Source organism: Trachypithecus francoisi, unplaced genomic scaffold (assembly GCF_009764315.1).
Source record: "Trachypithecus francoisi isolate TF-2019V2 unplaced genomic scaffold, Tfra_2.0 Lachesis_group3, whole genome shotgun sequence".
Lineage (NCBI taxonomy): Eukaryota > Metazoa > Chordata > Mammalia > Primates > Cercopithecidae > Trachypithecus > Trachypithecus francoisi.
The window spans coordinates 47758914-47785325 of record NW_022681468.1 but is presented as its reverse complement, the minus strand read 5'-3'; the positions used below and the strand labels follow the sequence as shown (position 1 = coordinate 47785325).

General features: G+C 39.9%; 1 protein-coding gene across 4 annotated transcripts; it reads right to left on the bottom strand.

The window, feature by feature from the left end:
- Positions 1–677: 677 nt before the first annotated feature.
- Positions 678–23707, bottom strand: CCDC198 (coiled-coil domain containing 198). Of its 4 annotated transcripts, none has more exons than XM_033187919.1 (6): positions 23349–23707; positions 20782–20864; positions 12790–12876; positions 11289–11390; positions 10328–10487; positions 678–932 (listed from the first exon to the last, which is right to left on the bottom strand). In XM_033187919.1, exons 1-6 carry the CDS (start codon positions 23569–23571, stop codon positions 697–699), a joined length of 891 nt encoding a protein of 296 aa, XP_033043810.1. In that variant the 5' UTR covers positions 23572–23707; the 3' UTR covers positions 678–696. The 4 variants fall into 4 exon arrangements, with proteins under 4 accessions (XP_033043810.1, XP_033043811.1, XP_033043813.1 ...); XM_033187920.1 differs by having other exon boundaries at positions 11289–11387; XM_033187922.1 differs by having other exon boundaries at positions 11289–11387; positions 20735–20864; positions 23349–23613.
- Between the last annotated feature and the right edge of the window lie 2705 nt (positions 23708–26412).

The following is a 26412-nucleotide window of genomic DNA, read 5'->3' as shown; positions in this document are numbered from 1 at the left end:
TCTAATTTTCTTTTTAAAAACATGGTGAGGTGGAAAGTCTCAAAGATGAACCCCAAAGGACCACACTTTGGCATTCATGCCCTCATGTAATCCTCTTCTGCATTAACTCCAAGCTGGCTTATGACTTTAACCAACAGAACATAGTGGAAGTGATGCAAAGCCAGTTCTATGACTAGCTTTTAAGAAGACTGGCAACTTCTGTTTCCTCCTCTTAGGACAATTGCTTTTGGGAGCCCTGGGCTCATATGACAGAAATCTCTTCAGTGTCCTGCTGAAGAGATCATGTGAAGATGCTCTGAGACTATATGGATAGGGGGCAAGCTCCCCCGTCTCAGTGCCCTAATGGGGCCTCCAGATGACTCCAGTCCTAGTAGTTCAAACGTAGTCCAATTTCAATGACATGAAAGATTTCAAAAGGGAACAGCAGAAGAACCACCTAGCTGAACTCAACAACCCACAGGAAAGTGAGACAATAAAATGGCTGTTGGTTAGCCCCTGTGTTTTGAGGCATTTAGTTATGCAGCAATAGTTAACAGCACATATGACAGACTCGTTAATCATAAGACTCTAAATATATCATTTCTTTTTACCATAGTGATTTGCTTTCTTCAAAATACTTCATATATCAGTTTGAAAGATTTCTCGAGTAAAACAAGCTTTCAGTGCACTCAGTATCTAGGTTAGTGAAGAGTATTCTTATTCTCGATCAAAAAACTCATCAAAAAGTGGGATTCTCTCTGTCCTGGTCCTCACCAGTGCTCGTGGCTTCTTCTCATCTTTCCCCAACTCATCTGAGTCAGAGCTGGAACTGTCCCAGAGAAGCTGTCTCTGGGCCTCTTGTTCATGAAGCCATGTTTCCATTGTGCCAGTTTTCCAGGGACAGTAGTTATTCACTGCTTGATGTTTCAAAAATTCTGTATTCTGTGAATTACCTACAAAAAAAATTATTTCTTTAATTTAATTTTTTCCTTTAGCAATGATTTATTTGTTTATTAAGTGCCTAGCTTAATAAACAATCTGTTTGGTGATTTTTCAAACTACATATACATAGTTTGAAAAATTATATATATGTAACTTGAGGTATATATAAATATATACATTATGTATATAAAAATTTCAACTGGTGTCTCTGTAAGGATTAAACTTTTTTTTAGTTGTTATTTTTTAGTCTATTTATTTATTTTTTTGAGGTGGAGTCTTGCTCCGTCGCCCAGGCTGGAGTGCAGTGGCGCCATCTCGGCTCACTGCAAGCTCTGCCTCCCAGGTTCACGCCATTCTCCTACCTCAGCCTCCCGAGTAGCTGGGATTAGAGTCACCTGCCACCATGCCTGGCTACTTTTTTGTATTTTTAGTAGAGACAGGGTTTCACCATGTTAGCCAGGATGGTCTCGATCTTCTGACCTTGTGATCCACCTGCCTTGGCCTCCCAAAGTGCTGGGATTACAGGCGTGAGCCACCACGCCCGGCCTAGATGTTATTTTTTAAATGATTTAAATCTTCCAAAAGTCACAATAATGCAACACACACCTATATACCACATCCATCAACATTTTGCCACAATATTGCTTACATCATATATATGCATCTATCTATCCAGCTATCTATCTCTCTATCAATCATCTATCTATCATCTATCTATCTATACATGCTTTTCACCTGAACCATTTGAAAATTAGTTGCAGAGTCACCTCCCCCCTAAATATATCACTACAAATCTCTTAAGACCAAGGGCGTTGTCTCTACGTAACAAAACAATTATTACACTTTAGAAATTTAACATTGATATAATACTATTTTCTAATATATGATCTATGTTCAAATATTCATGGTTGTCACAATAATGCCCGTTATAGCTACTTTTTATTTCCTGTTTGAGTTTTAATTTTTAGGTCCAGGATCCAATCTAGGATCATACATTGCATTTTATTTTCTTGTCTCAGTATCCTTTAATTCAAGAATACTCTTCTATGCTTTTCTTCTCTTTCTCTCTCCCACAGTCTCTACACCTCATCACCATTCCTCCTCTTTCTCCTCTTTTGTCTCCTCTTCCATCTTCATTGTCTGTTTCACTTTTCCTAATGTAATGATGACATTTTGAAGAATCCACGTCAATTATTTTACAAAATGATCCTAAATTTTAGCTTCCCTTATTATTTCCTTGCAATTAAATTGAGGTTAAACATTTTGGGCAAGAATATTGCACAGGTGACATTGTCTAGTGCTTTATATTGAACATCTACTATGTGCTAGACACGTAATATATACTTCTGACATAGCAGAATCACCTGTTGCAGCCTTTTAGAAACAGATGTCTAAACTGTACTCCAGACCCATAGTACTGGGAAGTTCAATGAATCTGGCATTCTATTTTATTTTATATTTTTTATTAAAAGAGTCAATTTATTTTTAGTTTGGGATTTTATTTATGTGCATATGTATTTACCTTAGCTTTTTATTCAAGCAGTTCCCAGCATTCTTTATAATGCACTCCAGAAAGCAACAGGAGCTTTGTTCAAGGGAAGCTGGCTTTTAAGCAAACAAAATCTTCCCAACCACTTTGGAGCTAAAACAAAAATCTTAGGTCAAAGCCCAGAGTTTCCCACTAGACTGGTTGAAACGACCATAACTTTTGAATGTTATCTTAATGATAATTGTTTATTAAATCTTTTGGCAGTTTATGTAAGCCCTTGATATCTGAAGTTGTGTACTATTATATAAGAAAATCAAATATTTCTTTTTATCTGTGCACCATTTTTTTTTTTTTTTTTTTTTTTTTTTTTTTTTTTTTGAGACGGAGTCTCGCTCTGTCGCCCAGGCTGGAGTGCAGTGGCCGGATCTCGGCTCACTGCAAGCTCGGCTCACTGCAAGCTCCGCCTCCCGGGTTCACGCCATTCTCCTGCCTCAGCCTCCCGAGCAGCTGGGACTACAGGCGCCCACCACCACGCCCGGCTAGTTTTTTGTATTTTTTAGTAGAGACGGGGTTTCACCGGGTTAGCCAGGATGGTCTCGATCTCCTGACCTCGTGATCCACCCGTCTCGGCCTCCCAAAGTGCTGGGATTACAGGCTTGAGCCACCACGCCCGGCCTGTGCACCATATTTTTTAAAAACTACTTTATTTAACTATGATTGACATACAAAAGCTATACATATTTAATGTATACAGCGTGGTGAGTTGGAAACAAGCGTTTTAATGTGAGAATTCGTGCCTTGTGATTTGTTGGGCCTCAGTGAGAGGCTACCAGTTTTTCCCCTTGAATACTATTATAATGATTGTTGTTGCCTATTTAGATAGCACTGGCAGATAACCATGTTAATTAATGTCTGCAGCCCTGGTCTCTCTCCTAAGCTACAAAGGACGTTTTTGTAGAACTGGACACCTCCACTTTGATATCTGCTTGGCAATAATGCAGCCCTACCTTCTCTTTCTCTCACAAACCTGCTTCTGCTCCTGGCTACCCTAATTCAGCAAACGGTACTACCTTTACCCCATTGTCTGCCTAATTCTTCAAGAGAAACCCAGGAATCTACCTGGTCTCCTTACCCTCTCCATGCACTCACATCTAACCTATCACCTGATAATTCTGATTATTTTGTCTCCTAAAGATCTCATGTCTGGCTGCTTCCGTCCGTCCTCATCGAGACCCTACTCTCCCGGTCTCAACATCATCTCTCACTTGCGCTTTTGCTGTATCCTTATAATTGGTCTTACTTCATCCTTTTACTTTCCCCTCCCACCCATTCTCTACAGTGTAGACAGAGTGATATTTAAAAATATGAACCTGCTTATGACACTCTCCTGCCCTATCAGTGGCTTCCCAGTGACCTTAAGATAGAGTTTAAAATTCTTATCTAACATGGCTTACAAGACCCTGTGTGATTTGGCCCTGCCCATATCTCCAGAGCCATCTCCAGTTACTCTCTGAATCTCTCATTCGCCTAGAGTCCATCGTGTTCCTTCCCACTGCAGGACTTTTGCACATGCTGGGGTTGATTACCATTTTGAACATTCCAGTACCCATGGTCCTCACACTCACATGCCCTCCTCCCTGCTTCATCCAGCTACTTCTTATCTCGGTTTAAATGTCCCTTCCTCATGGAAACTTTCCCTGACTCCGCAGATACCAGGTCTACCCAGTATACTCTTGTTAAACAACTCTTTGTTAAACATCTCTATGCAAGATCCACAAACCAGGAACCATATCTGCCTGGCTCATCACCATACAATGAAATGACCACACAATGCCTGGCACTTGGTAGGTGCTAAATAAATATTTGGTGGACAAATAGATGAATAAACGAAAAAACAAATGAGCAATCAGAGAATTTTGGGAGATGGGAAGTATTGGTAACTAGGACCTAAAAAAGGCCCCATTCATTGGGGCTCAGGAGTGTCAGTCATCTCTGTTCTGCAAAGTAGTCAAGAACTACCAGAGGCACCACTCAGACTGGGAACAGGAATTTTCTAGAACATCCAGCTATCGGCAGGAGATCTGAAACAGAAGGGGAATGTTTGTTTGTGTTGGGATCTAATGAAATATTAATGATAGCCTAAGTCCCACAACACCCTTGATGTTATGAAAATTCAGGTCTAATAGTGTATGCGACAAAATTCAAATATTCAGTTTCATCCTTGAAAATCAATCCTTTGTCACTCATAAAGTATTACATATATGGTTTTGTGTATACAGCATTAAAATTTGAGCACTTCTGAGCCAGATTTCTTATTACTTGTTACATTTTTATAAATCCTTATTTGATTCTCTGTGGTTTATAGACTTTAAAAAATAAAAACACAGTCTTTAAAAACCCAAATGGGTTTTGGGTGAGCAGAGTAAAGGAAAGTGTATCCTACTCCAAAATTAATTTAGGGAGAGGGGAAAGCAACAGCTGTCAGTGGGAAAAATAGGAAGTGATTTAGGTAGTAGAAGAATCACATAAAGCATGAAACCTGTTTGATGGTTGTGTATTTTATAATATGTGTTTCAGAAAACTGTATCACTACTATATCAAACCCAGAATTTCACATACAGAGCTATATTGAAAAATAAAACAAAATAAGATTCTTTATGGAAAGAGTGCAGGTGGCCAGATAAGACCAGAATTTTGAAGCTGGCATTCAAATAACGGATTCAAAGTGACACATCACTGAAGCATATGACTGTTTTCACTATAAGACATCAATTCTGGCCGGGTGCGGTTGCTCATGCCTGTAATCCCAATCCCAGCACTATGGGAGGCCAAGGCCGGCGGATCACGAGGTCAGGGTTTCGAGACCAGCTTGGCCAACATGGTGAAACCCTGTCTCTACTAAAAATACGAAAGTTAGCTGGGTGTGGTGGTAGGTGCCTGTAATCCCAGCTACTTGGGAGGCTGAGGCCAGAGAATCATTTGAACCTGGGAGGCAGGGGTTGCGGTGAGTCAAGATCACACCATTACACTCCAGCCTGGGCAACAAGAGAGAAACTCCATCTTAAAAAAAAGAAAAAGACATCGATTATATTCTTCTTCAGTTTTGTCTATATTCCCATACATTTGTATGGTACTTCTTCTTCTATTTTTTTTTTTTTTTCTTTTTTGAGACAGAGTCTCTCTCTGTTGACCAGGTTGGAGTGCAGTGGTGTGATCTCAGCTCACTGCAACCTCCGTCTCTCAGGTTCAAGTAATTCTTGTGCCTCAGCCTCCCCTGTAGTTGGGATTACAGGCATGTGCCACCACTCCTGGCTAATTTTTTGTATTTTTAGTAGAGACAGGGTTTTGCCATGTTGACCAGGCTGGTCTCAAACTCCTGACCTCAAGTGATCCACCCTCCTCAGCCTCCCAGAGTGCTGGGATTACAGGCATGAACTATGGCCTGTAAAGTGCCTGGCCACACTTTACATTTGATGTGTGCTTTTATACATGTTATTTTTAACATAAACTTTACGTGGTATACAATACTTTATTCCCATTTTACAGATGTGGAAACTGAGGTTCCTGGAGGTTAAATAACTAGAATTTAGCTATATTCTTTCTCTCTCTAGAATGAAATTATATAAAAAATATACAGTTAATATTTATTGAGAGGCTATCATGTATCAGGTACTATTCTAGGAACAAGAAAAAGTCCCTGCCTTCATGGAGCTTCCATTTAGTAGATGCACTACTGGGACTCAGTGAAGGGCTTTGAGGTCAGTTCCAGTGCTCTTCCCACCCTCTATGTTCATTCATATCACAGCTTCAGCAAAGGGTAGGAGCCACAGAAACACATTAAATCTCATGGACTTGTACACCAAAAAGAGTGACATTCACTATGTGTATGTTATATATAATTTGTGTCATATGATTATATATGTAATTTATTATATGAATGTATGTAAAATATATGTAAAGCATGGGAGATTTCATTTTAAAGATGCAGTAGAAAGCAGTGGCTGACTTTTATCTCACAAGAGAGCCACAACCCTCATTTCACCTTTCAACAGGGGAACAAGAAAGGTCGAGTATGTCATTAAGTAAGAAGAGACAGCTACAGAGGAACCTTAATGACTAGACCCTGACAGTAGAATGCTTATGTAAGTGTAAGATCTTAGCTACACTCCATTTGTAGGAAAAAGTGAAGTACTTTTAGAAGGCGCGGAAAGAAATCAAAGACGCTCTCTGGGAATAAGTGAAAAGGAATCATGGCTAGGACAAATGCTGAGTGCAGAGGTGAAGCCTGTTGGCTCGGGAGTCAGGTGCCCTGTAAGTGCATCCCCGAGCAGCTTCACCTCTCCCTGGCTGGCTGTGACCTTGCACATGTGACTGGACCTCTCCAGACCCAGTCTCTTCATCTGTAGAAGAGAGGTGGTAATAATTTTCACCTTGTAGAGTTAATATGAGGATTAAATGATGCATTTAAAATTCTTAGAAGCACTTTATAAATACTAGCTGTATCCATTATTATCCCAGTATCCTACACTTTTACACGTACAGGGCTGCACAGTGAACACTGAAGCACAGAACAGAATGACACCCTTTGTAGGCATTGTAATCTCTCCATCATCAAACACATTTCCGGTGATATTTGCCTTACTTCTCTTTCCAACAACTTCAGCAATAGGCAAGTGAGTTGATGCAGATATGTCATTCTAAGAGTCTAGTTAATTATGATATCATTATAATAGGAAGAGTTTGAATTCCCTTTCTATTTCATGCTAGCAAAATCTACATTTTCTAGGCTTATTTTGTCATGTGTATCTCACACACACATGCGTTGTTACAAAGAAAAAGATTCTCATAAGGTTAAAGTGTTGAAAGAGTTCTCAAGGGTTATCTGGTCCATCTAAGTTTGGCTAATGTTCAAAATCACTTGAGGAACTTTTAAAACGTAAAATTCTTTCACCTTCAACCTAGAGATTCAGATTCAGTAGGCTGAAACTGGGAGACAGGACTGGGTGTTTCTTTTGTTTGTTTTGAGATGGAGTCTTGCTCTGTTGCTCAGGTTGGAGTGCAGTGGCATGATCTTGGCTCACTGCAACCTTTGCTTCCCAGGTTCAAGCGATTCTTTTGCCTCAGCCTCCCAAGCAGCTGGTATTACAGGTGCCCGCCACTGTGCCCGACTAATTTTTGTATTTTTAGTAGAGATGGGGTTTCACCATGTTGGCAAGATGGTCTTGAACCCCTGACCTCGGGTGACCTGCCCGCCTTGGCCTCCCAAAGTGCTGGGATTAGAAACATGAGCCACCATGATTGGCCCTAGGGCTGGGTGTTCTTGAGAAGCTCCTCAGGTGGTTTTGCTCTTAACTGAGCATTTGTGCACTACTGATGCAGCTACGCCTCCCTGACTGGCACTTGAATTGGTTGCTGCCTGAGTTACTCCTTCTATTCTCCCTTCTATACACTCCGTCACTTCCAGGAGAACATGAGCTCCAAAGTCTGCCAGCTGCTTTAACTTTCCTTTCAGAAGTTGCAGAGTGCGGCCTTCTTTGAAAAATAAGGTCAAGGAGTCACAACCCCTACATTTGCAAACTTTTCCAAAGCTGTCCTTGACAGAGTTCCAAGTCCTTGGTGTCCTGGTGGGGCCGTGTGAGTGCAGGTCAAAAAGACCTGACCTTGAATCCTGGCTCTGTCACACTGGCGCGAATGGTAGCTCCTACCTTCTAGGTTGTGTGAGAATTAAAAGAGATAATGCGTATTAAAGGCAAACCACAGTACCTGGCTTATAGTAAGCACTCAACAAACCTTAGCTTGAACAAAATGAAGCAGCTTTGGAAAGCATCAGGAGAGCAGAGGAAAACTCCTTTCTCCTGTGCCGGTTTCTCGTCGGTCCCCTCCAGCTCTGAGACATCTAAGGACTTCGCCAATGCTGGTTTTTCTTGACGTGCTCTCAGGTGATGACTGTTAAGTGTCTAACTTTAGCTGAGGCTTTTTTCTTGGTTGTTTTGCATATTTTTTAAAAGATATTGTTTAAATGGTAAAAATTGTTTGTGTGACTACAAAGGATATTTCATTCTGAGACTTGGGAGTATAGATTAAATAGGTGCCTCAAGTAGATTTTCAATTATTCAGCCTTTTCTTATTTAATTAACTTATTGATTAAGCATCTTGTTTCTCCGAGTAGGAGCAGTGTCTCTTTCAGCAGGCGATTTTGCATCTTAGAAGTTCAAGACCTCTAGAGACGTAGCCAGCTTTTCTGCAGCTCTCTCCGTGGTGGGTCAGTCCTGCTGATGTGGGGAATTTGGCTCACAGCACAGCAATCTGTGTGTGTGAACAATATTGGAAATTTCAACTGTGGGTTTGCCCTGGGGAAATACAAACAAGGAAAACTTAATGGCGCTCTAATTGGTGGGGCAATGTAGCGTAGAAGTTGTGGACAAACCTGTCCATTAGAAAGCATAGAGTGATCTGAGAGCATAAACAATTCGGCCCAGCTGAAATGTGGGAGCTGGGTGCGAGAGTGGCAGAAGGTGAAGCTAGAAAGGCGAGGTAGGCAATGACTGGATCCTGAAAGGCTTAGAGTCCCATGTTGAGTTTATTTTATTGAGACAGGGAGCTTGCTATGTTGCCTAGGCTAGGTTTTGAAATCCTGGCCTCAGGTGGTCCTCCCACCTCAGCCTCCTGAGTAGCTGGGACTATAGGCATGAGTCACCACACTTAGCTCCATGTTAAGGAGCTTAGACGTTGTCTTTAGGCTGACAGAGAATCACGGAGGATTTTTGTTTTTCTAAGCAGGAGAATGACATGGTCAGATTTGCATTTTATAGGATTACTCTGATGTTAGTGAAGTGCTTCTAGAACTTCAGTGTGCATGAGAATCATCTGGCAATCTTGATAAAATGCAGGTTCTCATTCAGTAGGTCTGGGGTATGACCTCCAATTTTGCCTTTCTTAATAAACTCCCAGGTGATACTGATGATGCTGGTCTATGGTAATACTTCAATTACTGAGTAGAGTTAGGAATCACTTAAAGTTAAGTGTTTCTTAAACTTTAAGAGCATCACAATCACCTGGAGGGGTGGTTAAACCCAGAGTACTGGGCGTAACGCCTGCAGTTTTTTGTTCAGTCACTCTGGGCCCTAACAGGTTCCCAGGTGATGCTGATGCTGGTGGTCTGGTGACCACATGGAGAACCACTGAAGTGAAGCGTTGATGGATGGAGAGTAAGACCTAATGGGAGGGGCCCAGTCAGGAGGCTGTAGCTGGAATCCTGGTGTAACAGGACCAGGGTCATACCTAAGGTAATACTACCAGGAATGGAAGAGAAAGGGCAGATTTTACTGCTAGGTGACATCAGCAGGGCTTGGTGACCGACCAGCTGTAGGGAGATAGGGAAGAGTGACATTGGAGACCTTGTCCTCTGAGCCAGTAGATCAGCAGGAACAGCAAGCTCAGGGTGGGCAGTGATTCATTCTAGAAATTCTGAATGTGCCAAAGAGGGTTGACCTGCACGGAAAAGGGTGCAGTCGGGGAGATAAGTGTCTGCATATGGTATCAACCCTGCTGAAGCAAATTTGCCATGTGACTGCAGGCAATATATCTTCATGTGCTTCATTCTCTCTAACCACAAGATGAGGCTATTTTGCCTTTTCTCCTTCTAGGGATGAGGCAAGGCTTGCAATGAAGCATGCAAAGCATATTAAACCCATACAAAGAAAGAGACATTTAATTACCAAGCGTAAGTTTCTGTCTTTTCCTCCCAGCCATCCAAAATTACATGACAACATGCCCACTATATTCTGGGAAGTAAAACTCTCAGCAAGAACTCAAAGCTGTTTGCTGTCTTCTCACCATGCCCCTTCCTTGGTAGTTTATTTGATGAAGTTTTAAAAATACTTGAAATATTTTACTAAAAAATTGTACATGACTCACCGGGACCTCTGTTCAAGATTTCATCAGGCAATATGGTTAGAAGGTCATGGTCATTGTTCTTCGGGGTGCTTTGAAGGGTTTTCTTGGCTTTATGGTCCCTTGGACTTTGCTTATTAATTCTTGCCTCTCCATGAAGACTTTTCTTTAACTCCATTTGGGCCTGAAAATCATCAGCCATAATTGATCAATGTTCTTCCCAAGCTACTTTCACCAGAAGAGATCAACAGATCAGCCACTTTGCAAGTTGTGTGCTTATCTGTAGACATCTGCAGTCCTCTAACCAGACTATGGTTTTCTTTTTCCTACTAGAAGGTAGGGGAACTTTCTTTATTCACAAGCTTGTTAGGAAAAAGGTGAGTGTGCCCAGTCTCAAAAAGGTATAGCTCAATTAGGATGAGGACCCTTACAAAAGTATGTTTCTGTAGGCTAGCTGATATCATTGGAGTTGCAGAGAGCAGTAACTAAAGGCTTGTTTCCTAGAGGGAGGAATTTGGAATATGACAGTTACAGGCATTACTGGTAAAGGGTTTTTGTTTGTTTTTTTACAAGCAGTCTTTCTTGTTAGATAATTCTATGGCAAGAATTATAGAGAGAGGCCTAGGTATCGGAATAAAGAACAACTCACCCCCTCCTCCTTTCACTAAACCAAGAAAAATGATCTTACCCCATTTTCCTATGTCCAGAGTGTCATAAGAGCAAACTATTTTTAAAAATGGAGACTTGAGGCACAGATACATCCTTGACAGGACTGAAAACTTAGAAAAGACTCAACAAGGTTATCAGCAGAAGGAATCTTCCTGATTCTTCTCAGCTTTAGTAGTTGAACTTTCAACCTCAATGACTAGATTTAAAATGCTAAGTAAAGCCTGGGTATCTATGCTTGATATATTCATGTGGCAGAGCAGTGATTATGTGATGAAAATTTGGTAAATATGACACTCTTTTCTCTTCTCATATTTACCTCTTGTCTTTTACGAATCATTTCCAGCATTTGCATCTTATGCAAATATTGTCTGTTCTCAGAAGTATACATTGGAGTTTGCATTTTCTTTTCTAGTACCTGCTATGAAAGACAACACACTTGTTAGTAAGGGGTAATTTGTTACTGACTCTGCAATTCACAAGTTTACATCCTTCTTGAAACAGAGTGAGATCTTAATCAGTCATAACCCGTAGAGATATCTTGTGATGACAAAAGTGGACTATTGTATGTCCCTGACAAGTCCTTTGTGTCACTGCCAATGAATGAAGTGGCTCTTTGATGTGTATGTATGTAGTTTTTTAGGTTGCTGTAGAGTTTTGTAAACCTTAAATGGGAATATCTTTCCACATCTCATTTTTGACAACATATCACTTCCCTTGTAAATAGATGCTTATTACTACCTCCCCAGAAATGTGTTCGGTTTGAAGAAACCTTCCTTTTTCTCCCTGCCTCTTCTACCATTGACTAATTGACTGGCTATGAAATGAGAGGGAAGCTGCTGAATGGTGAAATGGAACCTATTTCTATAGAGTGCATTTCCATATGCCAGCCTAAGCCTTGGAGAATATTGCAGTCTAGGGAGGATTTGAGGTTGATTATTTGTGACTCTGAACATCTCCCCGCTGGTGCATCATAAACTCCAGTGGGACAGTGCAGACAGTTATTGAGGGCAGCCAGAGGTGAATATACCTTCATTTGTCATTTGCTGTTGCCAGGAAAGGTGATGTGTTTGACAATACCTTTTGTGTTGCCATGTGGATAGTGACTGTCAGCCGATGTGAACCTCAGGGAGGGGCCATCTCCGCAGATGCTGTCAGCACCACAAACGTGGGCTTGATTCTGACAGCACCTGGACGTCTTTACCAAGTCAGCCAGCCACACAGCAGCACCTAGCTAGCTCCAAAACAAATTAGGAGTGGAAAGTGTTGAAAATCTGCTTCTGCCTCCCAGCTTTCAGTTCTGTGTGAGGGGAGTTCTAGTCAACAGAACATTACAAGTGCAAAGCAGGGAAAAGATACACAGAAGACATTTCTCAGGATTAATTTTTGGTGAGGTTGTGGCAAATAAGTCAGGAATAACTTGTAGATAAGATTTCTCCTGCAAACAGAACAAAGAGAATGTTTTAAACTGAGGGGAGGAATGAAAGGGAGGACTTATGCTGAATTTTTCACAGATTTGAAAACTTCAGAATCACCAATTTCTAAGTAAAAGTCTTTTCTCATCTACATTGCCCTGTTTTCAACACAAAACAGAAAAGGGCGCAGAGCTCATGCAAGAGGGTAAGAGCCACTGCCAGTTGGAGGCATGCACAGAAGAGAATAGCTTTGAAAAGTTCTCACTCTGAATGACTTAACAGTTTGATTTGTCTTTGAACTCCTCCATGCAGAGAGTGCATGAAAGGACCAGTGTGCTCCAGTGCCCCAATCCTGTGTCGCCCACCCCTAGTTCACCTCCCTGTCAGGTTACTGCTGCAGCTCACCTTTGCTTTGTGCATTGTCCTGGCTTCTCGCTGGCTCAGGAGTCTTCCTGAAGTAATTACTCGTGGCAAGTCAACGGGTTCAAGCTTCTAGAAGTTCAACGTTTAGAGTAGTCAGCATTCCTTTCATCTCATGCTATGAGATGACGAAACACAAAAGCCAGACATTAAACTATCTTAACACTTTGCAAAAGCGGCACTTATTTCTGAGAGCATACAGGAAAGGTGGTTCCAACAGCATTACAGTTATATTGGTGCAAAAGGCTTTTCAACCTATCTGGGTTCTTTATTATTCTAGTGCGCTGTAGACAGTGCCTTATTGATCTAAGTATTGGTCAGAGAGTTAGGAGACTAAGAATCTTCTTCTGTCTGCATTGAGGGACCATGTCCAAAGTTATCAAACCACCAGGATCTTAGAATATTCGAGATAAAAGAGGCACTAGGAATTTATTTTATTTCACACATTCCTTAGGTACCCAGCTGAATTATTCCAGCCCTTAGGGAAGCAATCTGTTTTTAAGATCTCTAGAGAAGCTCCTTAGTAGTAATCACTGGTGACTATGAGACACGTTTAAAATGAAACTGCAGTGTGCTAACACATTTTAGAGATGTCTTTTTCTAGCAGGGGCTTGGCTTGATAGGGGAGATCATGTTGGAGTTTCAGGGGGTCACTAAGACTGGGCAGCAATTCATGTCAGCCAGTCTGCCTCCAGCCCTTCTTGCCTTAGAAGCTGAGCACTGAGAAGTGATCAAGCAGGTTTGGGAGATGAAGGGTGGCCTCTTCACATTGACGTGCAATGGGGAAAGTGGAGGGCCACAGAGTTTATCTGTTCCTTCAGTGAGTACTTAATGACTGCTGCATGCCAGACATGGGGATACAATGGACATGGCCCCTCATGGAGCTTACAATCTATGCGTAATAGATGTACTTTTGCTTGTGTGATTATTCAAGTGATAATTACAAACTGTGGTCAGTGCTTTGAAGAAAAAATCTGCAGGGCAGAACTATGATGCTACATAACTGAAGGACTCCACCTGAAAAATAGGGTGTGTTAGGGGTTGAACTGTGCTTCCCCACAAAATTCATATGTTGAAGCCTAGCCCTCCATACCTCAGAATGTGAATTTATTTGGAAATAGGGTCATTGCAGATCTAATTAGTTAAGATGAAGTCATACTGGAGTAGGGCAAGCTCCTAATTCAATATGATAATGTCCTCATTAAAAAAGGGGAAATCTGGACACAGACACACACAGGCAGGACACGATGTGAAGATGAAGAGAGAGATTGGGGTGATGGTTCTTCAAGCCAATGAACAACACCGAAGAGTGCCAGAAAACTACCGAAAGCTAGGAGAGAGGCATGGAGCAGACCTTCCTCACAGGTGTCAGAGGGAACCAACCCTATGGACACCTTGACCTCAGTCTTCTAGCTTCCAGAACTGGGAGACAATACGTTTGTATCATTTAAGCCACCCAATTTGTGGTACTGTGTTACAACCTTAGCAATCTAAGGCAGGAGGGAAAGGGCTAGGGAGGCAGTTCAAGAAAGTGCTTTAAGGTAGTACCCTTTCAGTAGAAATGGAAAGATTGGGAGTTTTTAGGGGACTAAGGTGTGCCATAGCCCTGAGGTGGGGAGTGATCATGATCTGTTGAGGGAAAGGAATGAAGTCGGTTGGCTGCAGTTTAGAGTAAGTGAAACAGCAGCTTAGAATGAGCTGGGGAGGTGAGGCAGGGGCCAGGTGATGTAAGGCCTGACAGGCCATCAAGATACTGGTCCCTTAAGAGCAATGAGAAGCCACTGACATGTGTTAAGCAAAGGAGTGACATGATTACCTTTGCTTTTTAAAAAAAGGTCACTCTGGCTGCAGTGTGGAAACTAGAAAGGAATAATTATGGATGTGGAGAGATCAGCTAGCAGGACAAAGATGATGGGCTGGGGTTGAGAGAGGAAAATTGATGATCTCTACAAGTGTTTAAAGCTGACCAAACGAGATTCATTATGGTTAGTAAATGGGAATAGAGTCCACAGCACAAGGAATGGAGGGTGTTATACCCTGTGATGGGCAATCCAGAGGAAGACCTAGTTTGGCTGGGATGTAGAAGGAAAATACAAATTTGGTGTGCAGTAGATCGAGTTTGAGACACCCTTGAGACAGGCCAGTGTAGCTGTTGAGTTATACCGGGAGCTTGGGAGGAGAGGTCTGTGCTGGAGATTTTGGGGAATAATCCCAGAGTAGAGCATGAGTGAAGCCGAGGTCATGGTAAAGGTCAGGAGTGAGAAGAGGAGAGATAAAGACTGCAGACTCCAGGAGTTCCAGTGGTGAGGCTGGTGGCCAGGAATAAGCTGGCCAAGGAGACTGGGAAGTGATGGCTCAAGAAGCAGGAGGAAAACCATGAGGACATCATGCTGCAGCAAAGAGTGTGAGCTCTCCTCCCACCTTAGTCCACTGCTGAAGGCACATGCTAATTTACTTTAAAATGGTTTAGTTTTGGTGTGATTTGTTGCATTATTAAGAGGTACATTTGGAAGTCAACTTGGCTTTCAAGGTGACCAGGAAAAAAAGAGAGTGGAACCACGGAAGATAAATACTGGATATTCAGTACTTGTAATGGGGAGCATGACCTGTGTCCACCACTACTTCCCTGTACAACCACTTCTAGGTCCCTGGTCCTGGACTGGAGAGCACCCAGCAGTCCTTTCTGCTGGAGCACCCCAAAGTAGACCTGGTAAGGAAGAGAAGAAGGGCAAAGGATGTGGAGACAAAGAAGAGACAACAAGGGGAAAGAGCTCATCTTTATGTTAGATATGTGCCAGGTAATAATTTGCATTTGCGGTGGGAAGTGATTCTCTGTTCCATTCTCACCTCAGAGGAGGAAGTGGGTCTTTTTTACATAACTTAGCAAAGATGTAATGAGAGGAGATCAATCCTAGTAAGAGAAGTTTGTTCCCCTGGCTCTTACCTCTGCAGGACATAAAGATGCAAAGCAAATGGGACCTGCTGGCACAAGAGGCAGCTGCTGATCAAGTCAGAACACTGCAAGAAAAGTGGAAGGAGAGGAAGGGGAGGGGAGGCCAAGGGAGAGGAACCCCTCAAGGCACCTGTGGGAGGAAGAATCAGGAATGACTCAAGGGGGATTTCTGGAAGCTGGGGAGAACAAGTGTTTGTGCCATCCTCTGGACATGGAGAGTGTTCAGGATTTGGTTCTTTCTTATTAGGTCTATATGCCTTTGCAGCCATTACTGCATGCCATACCCAGGGTTATAAATATGTAATCTCACTCAATACTCATGTGAACTCCATGGATAATTTTGATGATTCCCCATTTCAGAGAGGTTGCTGACTTGTCTAAGGTTGAACAGTTAGAAAGTGGCATCTCCATGATTCAAGCACAAGTGTGTCCAGCTCCAAATCTAAGCCTCTTTTCTGCACTATATGTTCTCCAGAATGGCTTATCTCAGACTTTTCTGGCATTAAAAAAGAAGAAATTCTTGGCCCATTCACTAGAGATTGAGATTCAACAGGTCTGGGGTATATCCTGGAAATAAATATTTTCACAACTCTCCCAGGGATTCTGATGATTTCTTTCTAGGTTGGGGGCCACTGACTTCCACATTGCCTTAAGTGAATAAAGGAATGACATCAAAATAGACTGCGGAGGATTTTTTTTGTGGAATATTTTTGAAAAATTGAGTCTGAAGAAGCCAAGAATTTTTAGTTTTATTAAACTCATCTATCCATAAATTCATAGACCAAGTTTTTGCTTTGCTAGTATAAATATGTAGTTATCACAGATCTCTTTCTTCTATTTTCAGTCTTTCTATTTAAACACACAATTCTAATAAGGCTTCAGTGGTAGATATCTGCAAGAACTCTCTCCAGGTTGAGTTTCTCCCTGGCCATTGAGACGAGCGTAAGGAACCACACTATTCCTTCACAAAAGCCACTAGATGGCAGCAACTAACATTGCAACTGGGATCTCTTCGTTAAATCATGTACCACTTGATTTGAGAAGCACTGCAGAAAAAATCGTTGGCGAAATTGGCTTCAGCTAAATAAACCAGTCAGATGAAATTGCCTCAGAATTCTGGGTCTATATGCATGTTCCTTTTCCCTGCCCAGGAAGTGAGATGCCTCACTTCATCATCTTCAAAGAGAACGCAATGGAAGGAACTACTAGAGAATCAGTTAGAACGACACCTTATTTTCATTTTATAATATAAGTATCATTTGTTTAAAGACTTCTCGATTATTTGACTTCTCAAACAAAACAAATGGTCAGCATAATCAGTTGAAGTGTCTGCTAGGAGATGTGGGAATCTAGTGAAGGGCCAGGGGACTCAAGAGTGCTGACATGGGGGTTGCAATGACAATTGATTGGCTGGGGTGGGTCTTATAGGGACAGTGAGATTTGAAGAAATATTTGAAGGTGAGGTAGTTATCCAAGGAGATCATCTGAGGACACACTATATGTTGGGGGGGAAACACCTCCAATTTAAGCTAGACCTGAAATGGATGAATAAGAAGGTGATCAGGCCAGAGGGGACAGTGCTAATCAACTCTTCAATAAAAAGGCCCATTGGATTCAGAGTTCCCTGGCAGAGGCTCTCAGAGCCTCTCAGCTCTAGGTTGGATAATACTAATTCATGACTTGCTCTTTATTTGAGGAGTAGATGTTTAGGAAGTAGAAGGTACCAAAAATATAACTCAAATAATTTAGCATACAATTAGATTTGGTTTAATAATTAAAAATACTTTTAGAATTTTGTTTGGCAGAAATTAGGCTATTAATTAGCATGTCATGAGGACCCAGCATGTATTATTCTCTCAAAAACTCATTTGTGCTTGAAAATGTGCTGAGCTTCATTTGTGAAGATAATTATAGCTGATCTCTTTGGGAGTGTCTGCCAAGTTTCTAGTGATTTCCCTCCTCTCTGGGAGCTGACTCCAGAGTCTACAGGGGAGACTCCTCTGCCCACATATCTACTGCATGAGTATATCCTCTGGCCATAGCTCATTGTACCAGAGCTGAAATCATGAGCAAAGCTGAGCCAATGTCCTTTCTCCTAGGAATCTGGAATTGGAGTCAAGAAGGCCCATCTGTCCATTGGACTGGAACTATAAGATACAAGCTCAGGGTGGCCATATTTCATGTGTACCTGAAGAACAGAGAAAACTCATCTTTGGTGAGAAAGAGCATAGCAAATGCACAGAGAAGAGCTTAGGGATTGAGAGAGCTCTGCATTTCAGGTTCCAAGGTATAATTCTTCCCTGAAGCTTAGGTGTCTCCCAGATCTTTGGTTCAATAAAGTATTCCTATATCCTTCTAATTAATCATGTTAGTTATTTTTGCTAGTCAATGAGACTTCTAATACAGTCATGTTACAGTGATGGTACAGACTTCTAATACAGTGATTACAGGTCTGCAATTGCAGGGAGTGCACTTTGAGTGCTTTATCCCACCTCAGGGATGATGGGTCTCATTGTCATTCATTCACTCATTCATTTTACTCACAAACTTTTGTGGATCTCATATTAAGTATTAATGGCTGAAGACATAAGACTGAATAAGATATAGTATTTGCAATCTACAGAATGGGAGAAAATTTTTGCAATCTATCCATCTGACAAAGGTCTAATATTCAGAGTCTGCAAGGAACTTAAACACATTTACAAGAAAAAAACAACCCCATTAAAAAGTGGGCAAAGGACATGAACAGACACATCTCAAAAGAAGACATACACGCAGTCAACAAACATACGAAAAAAAGCTCAGCATGACTGATCATTAGAGAAATGCAAATCGAGACCACAATGAGATACCGCCTCACACCAATCAGAATGGCTATATTAAAAAGCCAAAAAACAACAGATGCTGGAGAGGTTGTGGAGAAAAAGGAATGCTTTTACACCATTGGTGGAAGTGTAAATTAGTTCAACTATTGTGGAAGACAGTGTGGTGATTCCTCAAAGACCTAGAGGCAGAAATACCATTTGACCTAGCAATTCCATTACAGGGTATATACCCAAAGGAATATAAATCATTCTATTATAAAGATACATGGATGCATATGTTAATTGCAGCACTATTCACAATAGCAAAGACATGGAATCAACCTAAATGCCCAGCAATGATAAACTGGATAAAGAAAATGTAGTACATATACACCATGGAATTCTATGCAGCCATAAAAAGGAATGAGATCATGTTCTTTGCAGGGACATGGATGGAGTCAGAAGCCATTATCCTCAGCAAAACTAACTCAGGAACAGAAAACCAAACACTACATGTTCTCACTATAAGTGGGAGCTGAACAATGAGAACACATGGACACAGGGAGGGGAACACCACACACTGGGGCCTGTCAGGGTTGGTGGAGAGGGAGAGAATCAGGAAGAACAGCTAATGGATGGTGAACTTAAGACCTAGGTGATAGGATGATCTGTGCAGCAAACCACCATGGCACATATTTATTTATGTAACAAATGTGCACATCCTGCACCTGTATCCCTGAATTTAAAAGTTGAAGGAAAAAAAGGCATAGTCTTTGCACTGAAATAATTCATTTGTCTTGATTCTTTGTTTTTAAGATGGTTGGTTAGGGTGTGTGTGTATGGAGGTGGTGGTGCAGTGTTTGAAATACCAATGTTCTCTTTTTAACCTTGTTTGACTATTGAGAAAATCAAAACCTAACCTCCTTTGTTTAGGATTGATAGATATAAAAAGTACTTGTGAGCTATAAAGTGCTAGACAAATATTTTTCACTAGTTAGAGTAATATCTTCTATTTGAACTAATCAGCTTAGAGGCTTCACGGAAACATGTATTAAACACACTCCTTTGAAAGGAAGTATTTGATTTAGGAATAAAACATATTTTAAAACTGTCCTGTTTACCTAGAGGATTTGTAAAAACTTGTAAATTAGATATTAATTTATTGTATTTCATTTTATTTTTCTTTATCTAAAGAATAATTTTGTAGTTTCTAATATTTTGGGGAAAAATACTCTTTTGAGACAAGATGATATAATCACTTCAAATAATGGCTGTGAGCTTCTGCGGAAGACAGGTAAATAAAAACCAACTGAAACAGAAATAATCCCCAACAAATGAGCTCCAGTACCCCTGGGATTGGTCCAGGCATCTGGGTGAATTGTGTAGCAGGTGGGATTTGGCTTCAAATGTCAGCGATAGATCCTACTCACAAGAGAGCCCCAAACCCTCCTTCCAATGATGCTCATTTTCAAGGACCACTCCAAACTACCCATTCCCTTTCTAGGTTGAGAGTTCTTAAAATGTATAGCTATCTACAGAGAACCCATTAAATATTTATTAAGGTGAATGCGTTTAAAGCTCTTGCTTTGCTTCCTTGGAATCCAATGACCCAATTTAAACAACCAGTTAACATCTAGAACAATAAAAGGTTAAAGATAGAAGGACTATAGAAATTACTTATGCTGATAGTTAAGAGTACAGATTTTGGAGACCTGGTTGCTCTCTGACCTCTGTGAGTCTTTGGGGGTAGTTACTGAACTCTCTGACTAGCATGTATAAAACAAAGATAATTCTTCCTTTTCATAGGTGGCTAAGAAGATTAAATAAATGACATAGATTGAATTGCCTATTATCGTATCTGACTTGTAGTAGGTATAGTAGGTATAATTAAATAGTAGTAGCTGTTATTATTTATTACAAGTTGTTTTCCCATAGTCACCCAACTAATTAGTGCTAGATTCAAGCCTCTTGAGTTGCATCATACCTACGTCCTTGCTACTAAACTTGCTTCTTTCGGTGGCCGGTCTTAAAAGCAAAATCATTGCTAAAGGAAAATCTTAAAGTAATAGAGTATTTGTGACTGATGACATTTTTCTTTAAGAACATTCTCATTAATAGCTTGTTCATTATCAATGTCCCTCTTTGATGATTATATTTTAAAAAGGGATGTTACCATTATATCCAAGAAATTCCTTATGAAGCCTTTTAAATTCATCTTACTTGAAGTCTTTGGGGTGGATGCCTTTTAATAATACTTGTTTCTCTGTGTTCCAGTGGGATGTCAAAATCCACGTCTCTGGATGCTTGAAGGATTGGAGAAGAAACAAGAATAAAACATTAAATATAATTTACTATTAGATCAGGCAATCATTAGTTACTAGACTTTGTCAACACAATTTTGTACCTTTCCAGTTATGTATGTCTAACCTGTGGGTTGAGTGTGGAGATGAAACACAGAAAGCAGGGAACCTACATTAGTGCAAATGACACTGTTTTAGTCTAGACTTGGGATTTAATATCTGCTCTCCTAACTTCCTACTCAGGTTCATATTTAGGGGAGAGTTACAAAATTACCAATATATTGGCTGCAAATATTTTGCAAACAGAATTTGGCCTGGAAAATAGAAATTTATTGACTTGTTTTAATTCCATAAAATCTCCTCGCCGAAATATAAGACATCAGAAAAAATATATAACTTTAAAAAATGAAAATAATCTTCTTAGATGAAATAGATGATAGATAGATAGGTGATTATACAGAGATGAGAAAGAAATGGAGTATGTGTGAACACAATTCAATAGCCCCTTTAGTGAAAAAAATGTCCTCAGGTTGCCACTATAATACAGCATATCAATATTCTTTCCTGATGAAACAAGCCAGGGATACAGAGTTAAGCCTCTATTAGGAAACAGAGAGGCTCAACAGATCCATTATGGATTTTATTTTCCAGCTTGATTATCCTGAGCTCTTGGGAGTACTACCATGACCAACGCTGCATGAGTGCAGTTCTTGTCCTTCCCTTTTAATAATCTGGACACATTCTGATTTCTAGATTGTTTCATAGACTATTTTACAGTCCCACTTTGCATTTTAAATGGAAAAATCCATGGATAATTACGCATCTTTCTCTTTAAGACATGTGAATGACCTCTTTAAGGACTTTGTTCTCTCTGACTTTTAGTGGTATGCAAACTATGTCCTTATTTTCTTTTGAAAAGATGCCAGCATATTGAGCAGGATGGAGACAACAAACATTGGATTTAAAAATGTAAGTATTTTCAGCTATTTTTTCAGAAGCCTTACTAATCCTTATTTTTTTATTTTAGTGATATTAGTCCATTATTTAATTAGATTCTCCTCAAATGGCATAGGCTGTGTCAGGCATTTATTTTTACCTCTGATTACAAGTGAAAAAAATTGATGAAGTAACTTGCCCAAGGTCATTCGATTTGGTATTTGATGGAGCTGGGGTGAGAATATGGGAGATCATCATGAGAATCCTCATGATCTCCTTGTTATTTATTTTCAATGTGATTTTGTCACTTCAGACATAAGCATATTTTCCAGTTGGGACTCTAAAGCACATGAATCAGCTTTCATCATTTATTCAGTTACCTAAATCTTTTTTTTTTTTTTTTTTTGAGACAAAGTCTCTCTCTGTCACCAAAATCTTAAAACTCTCGATGGGGATTTGGATAAAAAGGGAATTCCTCAGTAGGAGCATTGCATACTCTTAGTGCACATTCACGCTCCATTTTTAAATCGTGTCTTGTCACCTATTCGTCTATCATAAAAAAATTCCTAAGGGGAAAATTCCCATCTATGTGCTTAAGAACTTGAAGACCATAAAGAACATAAAAATAGGCCATATAGAAACAACCAAAGGTTATCAATTCTGCAGTCAGTAGACATGAAAAATCATTCCAGGCAAGATTTGCTAGGTACCAAAAGAGAATGTGAGGCTTTCTGAACAAGGCATCCAATAAGGGAAACTTATTTGTGTTACTGATCCAGAAGGTGAAGGAAAGGGAAAACAATATACATATACATATACATATATATACATATATAAAATAAACATATGTTTTTCTAAGTGAGGATGTCTGTTTAATTATCATTGTGGTCATGATAGAACATTTTACATGGCTTATAAAATATTCCAGGATAATTTATAGCCACTTCAGGCTCAGAGCTTCCAATCATAATGGGAAAGAATTCTGTTAGTTCTGCAGATGACCATGAAGAATGTGGGGTTGGGAAAAGGGTGACTCATCCACTCCAATGTACTGTAATAAATCAATTCTGTTTAGGGGGGTTTCAAAATTCATGTTAGAATTAACTCACTCTTAAAGTGCTGCTTTCAAAACCACAAAGCCTGGTGCATTAAACTATACTGGAGAGAATGATTTAAATTTAGAATCTAACTGAAACGCGATTGCTATCATTTATCACATTAGTATGTATATAATTTTAATGGTCTGGCAAAGCTAGGTATAAATATTGAAAGCATTACAAACTGAGCTGAAACAAAATGATTTATCCTTCTCATATGGAATGGTCAAAAGCCTTTTGTACAGTTTATACTCTCATTCTAATGCACCCAGAATACTTTCAATTGACATTCAATCCTCATTGAAAGATTTGTTTCAGTTTTCAAAGATAGCCTAAATTCCTCTACATTTCAGTAATTTAGAAACTTTCTGATATCATGGAGACAGTCAGATAAATCTACCAATAATGCTCCTTGGTCCAGATACACACATCTCATGCTGGATTTTATGTTTACCTGCAGAGTATCTTCCATACCAGGTTTCTTGTAAAGGTGGCAGCTGCCCTTCCAAGGCTTTATTCTGGTCCTGCAGTCTTGCCAGTGAATGTGAAGTCGTTTCTTCCAAATTCTGATTGAATGTAAAGTCCACAGGGCCAGCTGAGGGAGTCTCTACCTCTTTGTTTTGCAAAGGTGCTACTTTGAACACCCTCGGGTGAATCTTAGAGTGACTCAGGCCCATTTCATGTGAAAGACATTCAGAGGAAAGCTGCGAGGGAAGTGGTTTTGGGGTCTTTAATATAGCTTGTTTTAATCAAGGCATTTCAGAAGTTTACCCTGGCTTTACAAAGCAGTCATTTCCTTCATGGCATCCTTCTAGCTCTGTTTCACTGCACACTAACCCTTTTGGCCACTTCCTGGGAGGCTGGTTTCCATGGAGACTTCCCTTCAACTTTGCCATTTCAGACCCAAAGAATCCAGTTAAACATTGACTTGGTTATGCTGCTTTCTGAAATACTCAGTGATAGGAATAGAAGCCACTATTGATCATTAAACGAATATCTAACACCAGGAAGGTTATTAACAGAGAGAGAGATGTAGAGCAGAGGTTTAGAGAAGTCTTAAACTTGACGCTTTCATTGAAAGTACCTTTGTAAAAAAAACTAACAGCTGAGAATAGCTAAGCCATCTTTGCAATAAAGAGGATGCATGCTAATTACCAAGGCTGTGTTAATCTTTAATTTAATTGAAGAATTTATCCTCCAAGTAGGAAAGAAAGCAGCAGAGTGGCTAAAGCGTCATTTGATTTTTCTGTTGATGACTTGAGTTGCCTTTGAAGGGGATGAATACATTGCAGGACAGGAGGATAATAGAAACTTTTTTCCTGGGGATGAGGGGAAAAACTTCTTGAATAAATGGTCTAAGTAAGCCTTGAGGTTTTAAAGATAGCCTATTTACTATGTTTTTAAATTAAATTAAATTAATTATTTTATTTTTGAGACAGAGTCTCACTCTGTCACCCAAGCTGGAGTGCAGTGGTATGATCTTGGTTCCCCACAACCTCTGCCTCTCCAGTTCAAGTGATTCTCCTGAGTCAGCCACCCAAGTAGCTGGGATTACAGGCACCTACTACCACCACACCCATCTAATTTTTGTATTTTTAGTAGAGAAGGGGTTTCACCATGTTGGCCAAGCTGGTCTCAAACTCCTGACCTCAAGTGATCCACCTGTGTTGGCCTCCCAAAGTGTTGGGATTACATGCATGAGCCACAGTGCCCAGCCTATTATGATTTTTAAAGTAGAAAAAAAGACTGGAAGGAAATATGCTGAAATATTGAGTAGTGATTTTTGAATGGTGGGATTATGGGTGATTTTTATTTTATTCTTTATACTTAGAAGTGGGACTAACTTTCAAGCTCTAATTGTTCATGACCACAGATTACTTGTCTTTTCATCACATCTCCATAGAGAAATTAAAATTTATTTTTCATCTTTGCAGAATCCATTTCCTAAGGGACTAAGGTGGTGTTTGGAAAGTCTTGGTAGACAATCACATTTATCTAAAAAGATGCCTGAATTTAGTTTTTTCCTTACTCTCTTTGCATTTTCCACATCATTTTCTCTGCAGCAGAGAGATTCATAAGTAAAGACTAATATATTAACAGTATCTGCAAACAAAACAACTTTTGGTAAACAGACTAGTTTAATTACATGGATAAAAATACTTGAACAAGTTCTAGTAAGATTTATTTTTGGGTACAATCAGTTTAAGTATTTCTAAGGGCAGGGGAATGTATTACAAACTAACAAATGAACTAGACATTGTGCTGAAAACTGTGGACTTCATGGATCTGGACCAGTAAGAGGGATTCAGCTCTTATGTTTTGTTTTATTATTATTTAATTTTCAGACAATATTTGTGGAGAACATGAGCCTTTGTTGAGGAACTTGGTTAGTTGTTGAAGGAATGATTAAAGAAATAAAGATGCATTTCTGTGTTTCTTTCTCTTTTCATTACTAGTGACTATCAAGCTTTGTGACTTTCCTCATCTGTGAAATGGGGTTAATAATAATACTTTGTGGGAAATGAACCTGATTCCATTTATAGCACTTAGAATAATACCTGACATGTAGTAAGCTCACAGTAATCATTAGCCAGTATCCTCCTCCTCTGAGGAAGTATTGCTACATATCTACATGTACATAGGATAGTCCTTGTTGCCAACTGGTTAGAAATTAAAATAGACATATTCCTGTCTAAAGGAGTTTGCCCCTAGGTATAGAAAAGACCAATGAGGGAAGGGTAAATTAATCTGGCCAATGTTACTGGGAAAACCACCATGTCTAAGGATTATCATGAGAAAATATTCATACACTGAAAGGATTTTATTAAAATGATAGTGAAACATTTAAATTTTATGAAAAGAGAAAAAGGAGAGTTTAATTTCACTTATAGAGTTAGATATAAGATGTAATTTCTTATGGCTAGAGTTGTAAAACATTAAAAAGCTCTCACCCAACTAAAACCTTGACTACTTCCCAAACACTTTGTGATACTTTATAATGACCACACAAGAATGACTGTGACTGTACATTATTGTGTTTAAAAATGATAAAATATGCTGTTATTTGTAACAGTCAGAATTCATGAACATGGAATGAGAATATTAATTTATAAAACTCTTAAGATGAAGCTCAGAAGGGATTAGCTAAAGTTTTCTAAAGCTGAAGATAGTGTCCAGAGAAAAATGTATTAAGAAAAAGTGGTGAGGCCCCAGAGGAGATGGGGAGGAGCAGGAACTCATAGCCAAGTGTGCTATTTCTGCCAGGAAGAATCAAAGCCCTCAGCCTGGAGCAGCTCCACAGGCAATGTGACCTTGAAGTTCCCAAGAAATAGCCGTCTACAAGCTCCGAGTGCTTGGACCTTTCTTGCCTTCTGTAGAAAATGCCTTCCTTCAAGACATGGAGTGAACCAAGCAGGAAGAAGGCAAAATATAATGTCTATTTCAAAATATACATTCATTTTGAAGTTAAAAATCTTAGGTTTTGTTCTGGGTTCACTCCTAACTAGCCTTGGGGGCGA